Source organism: Nematolebias whitei, chromosome 6 (assembly GCF_014905685.2).
Source record: "Nematolebias whitei isolate Nwh7 chromosome 6, NemWhi1, whole genome shotgun sequence".
In the NCBI taxonomy this organism is placed as follows: Eukaryota; Metazoa; Chordata; class Actinopteri; order Cyprinodontiformes; family Rivulidae; genus Nematolebias; species Nematolebias whitei.
The window spans coordinates 45387435-45389605 of record NC_056503.1 but is presented as its reverse complement, the minus strand read 5'-3'; the positions used below and the strand labels follow the sequence as shown (position 1 = coordinate 45389605).

At 44.2% G+C, this 2171-nt stretch overlaps 1 protein-coding gene across 1 annotated transcript in view; it reads left to right on the top strand.

The window, feature by feature from the left end:
* Nucleotides 1-721: 721 nt before the first annotated feature.
* The window catches only part of supt5h (SPT5 homolog, DSIF elongation factor subunit), a gene marked incomplete at its 5' end in the record, with an annotated part of 13216 nt that continues 11766 nt past the window's right edge, over nucleotides 722-2171 (top strand). Inside the window, 6 exon segments of the mRNA XM_037678339.1 lie at nucleotides 722-733; nucleotides 835-904; nucleotides 1172-1240; nucleotides 1470-1535; nucleotides 1608-1638; nucleotides 1704-1772. Of these exon segments, the coding sequence (XP_037534267.1) occupies nucleotides 722-733; nucleotides 835-904; nucleotides 1172-1240; nucleotides 1470-1535; nucleotides 1608-1638; nucleotides 1704-1772 (317 nt within the window).

Sequence of the window (2171 nt, the reverse complement as noted above, 5' to 3'; positions counted from 1 at the left end):
CTGATCCAACTACGCTCTGATCCAACTACGCTCTGATCCAACTACGCCCTGATCCAACTATGCCCTGATCCAACTACACTCTGATCAAGCTACACCCTTATAAAACTACTCCCTGATCCAACTACACATAGACCAGATCAAACCTTGATCAAAGTTAGTTTAGCTAGTTTTGACTAAACTACTCACTGACACACACAGACCCCCCCCCCCCACACACACACACACACACACACACATGCATTCAGAGTTTGAATGAACTACACAGACCTCAACCTGTTGGACCTGAGCTAAAACTAGCAGACGTCTTCAAATTCAAGTCAAACTGTTGGACAAAGACACTTTAAAACAGCAAAGTCTGTCTCGTCTTCCACACAGAGGTTGTATTTCTCCTCCATGATAATAAAATAGATTTGTGTGTGTGTGTCTCATGGTTCAATAATCAGAAACAGAGTTTGGTTTCTGCTGGACATCCTGAGACGTTGTCCAGAACGTTGTCCAGCTTTCATTCCTCTGTCCTGCACAGTCTCCATTAATCACTTTGTTTCTTTCCCATCATGCTTTGTGTCTGCCTGCTGCGATCACAGTCCTGTCATCTGACCTTCAATATTTCTGTCTTTCGTTGGTTTAATGTCCTCCTCTTGTCCTGTTTGTCCTTCCTCCGTTGTCTCCTGCCCCCGGCTGATCTGCTCCCTCCTCTTCGTCGCTGCTGGTCCATGAGCAGAGGAGGCAGAAGGTAAGACTGATTTTTGCTCATCACTTCATCTTCAGTTTCATTGCCAGTTATCTTCAAGTAAACACTTTTACACAGTAAAGTTATCACCGTCTCCTCTTCAGTGTCCAACTTGGACCGTACGGTTCTGGATGAAGATCACTCTGGATCCAGGCGGCTGCAGAACCTCTGGAGGTAAAATGAAATGTCTCATGACCTCTGAAACAAACAGCTGTAACTTTTCACTGCAGGAGCTTCTCCTGACCTTTATGTCGTCAGGGTTTTGATGGTGGCCATGTTGTGCCTCTTCACATGACATGTGAAAGAGTGAATGAATCAGCCGTCTCTTCCGCTCTCACTTGTCTCCTCAGGATGTTTGGATAAATTTCGACAGAAGCAGATTTTCTCTGTTTCATGCAGAACTCTGAGTGTTTGAGTGTAAATGTTTGTTTTCCGTTTCAGAGACTCCAGAGAGGAGGCGCTGGGTGAATACTACATGAGGAAATATGCCAAGTCTTCAGGAGGAGAGCAGTGAGTAAAAAACATCTTCTCTGTAAATCCAAACAAACTTTTGACTGTAATAAAGAAAAACTAATATTTTTGCATAGTTTTAACCTGATTATTGGTAGTTCAGAATTAATCAATAGTTTTAATCCAGCTGTGATTTTTTGTGATGGAGCCTCTTTGATGCCAATGAGAAACTTTACTGTCTTTATTAAGAACGTCGGAACTGACTCCTGCTCATTTTTCTTTGGTCCAGTTACTCTGGAGGCTCCGAAGAACTTTCTGATGACATCACTCAGCAGCAGCTACTTCCTGGTGTCAAGTAGGTCAAAACTCGTCACCCATCAGCATCGAGGCGCCTGCACAAGTTAAACTATTTTACTTCTGTTTCCAGGGATCCAAATCTTTGGACTGTCAAATGCAAGGTGTGTAAACACATGCACAAACACATGCACGTCCACACGCACATATTTATGTGTCCTGTTTGCAGATCGGAGAGGAGAGAGCCACAGCCATTGCTCTGATGAGGAAGTTCATCGCTTACCAATTCACCGACACGGTAAGAGCCGGATCTTTGTCCCGTAGAGTCACGTGACTTAAAGCTCAGCTCTGATTGGCCAGGGAGGCTCACCTCATCTGCCTCTACTTTTAAACCTGGAGTTACACATGCACAGTCCAGTCACGCAATAGGCTAACTAGTCTCCCAACAATCCATACCATACCACTTTATTAATAAAGCACTTAAAACAGCAACAAGGCCAACCAAAGTGCTGATCCAGTCACATAATGAGCTAACTAGTCTCCAACAGTCACACAATGGGCTAACTAGTCTCCCAACATTCCAGTCACTTAGTGGGTTAACTAGTCTCCCAACAATCCAGTCACATAATGAGCTAACTAGTCTCCCAACGTTCCAGTCACTTGGTGGGTTAACTAGTCTCCAACAGTCACAGGACAG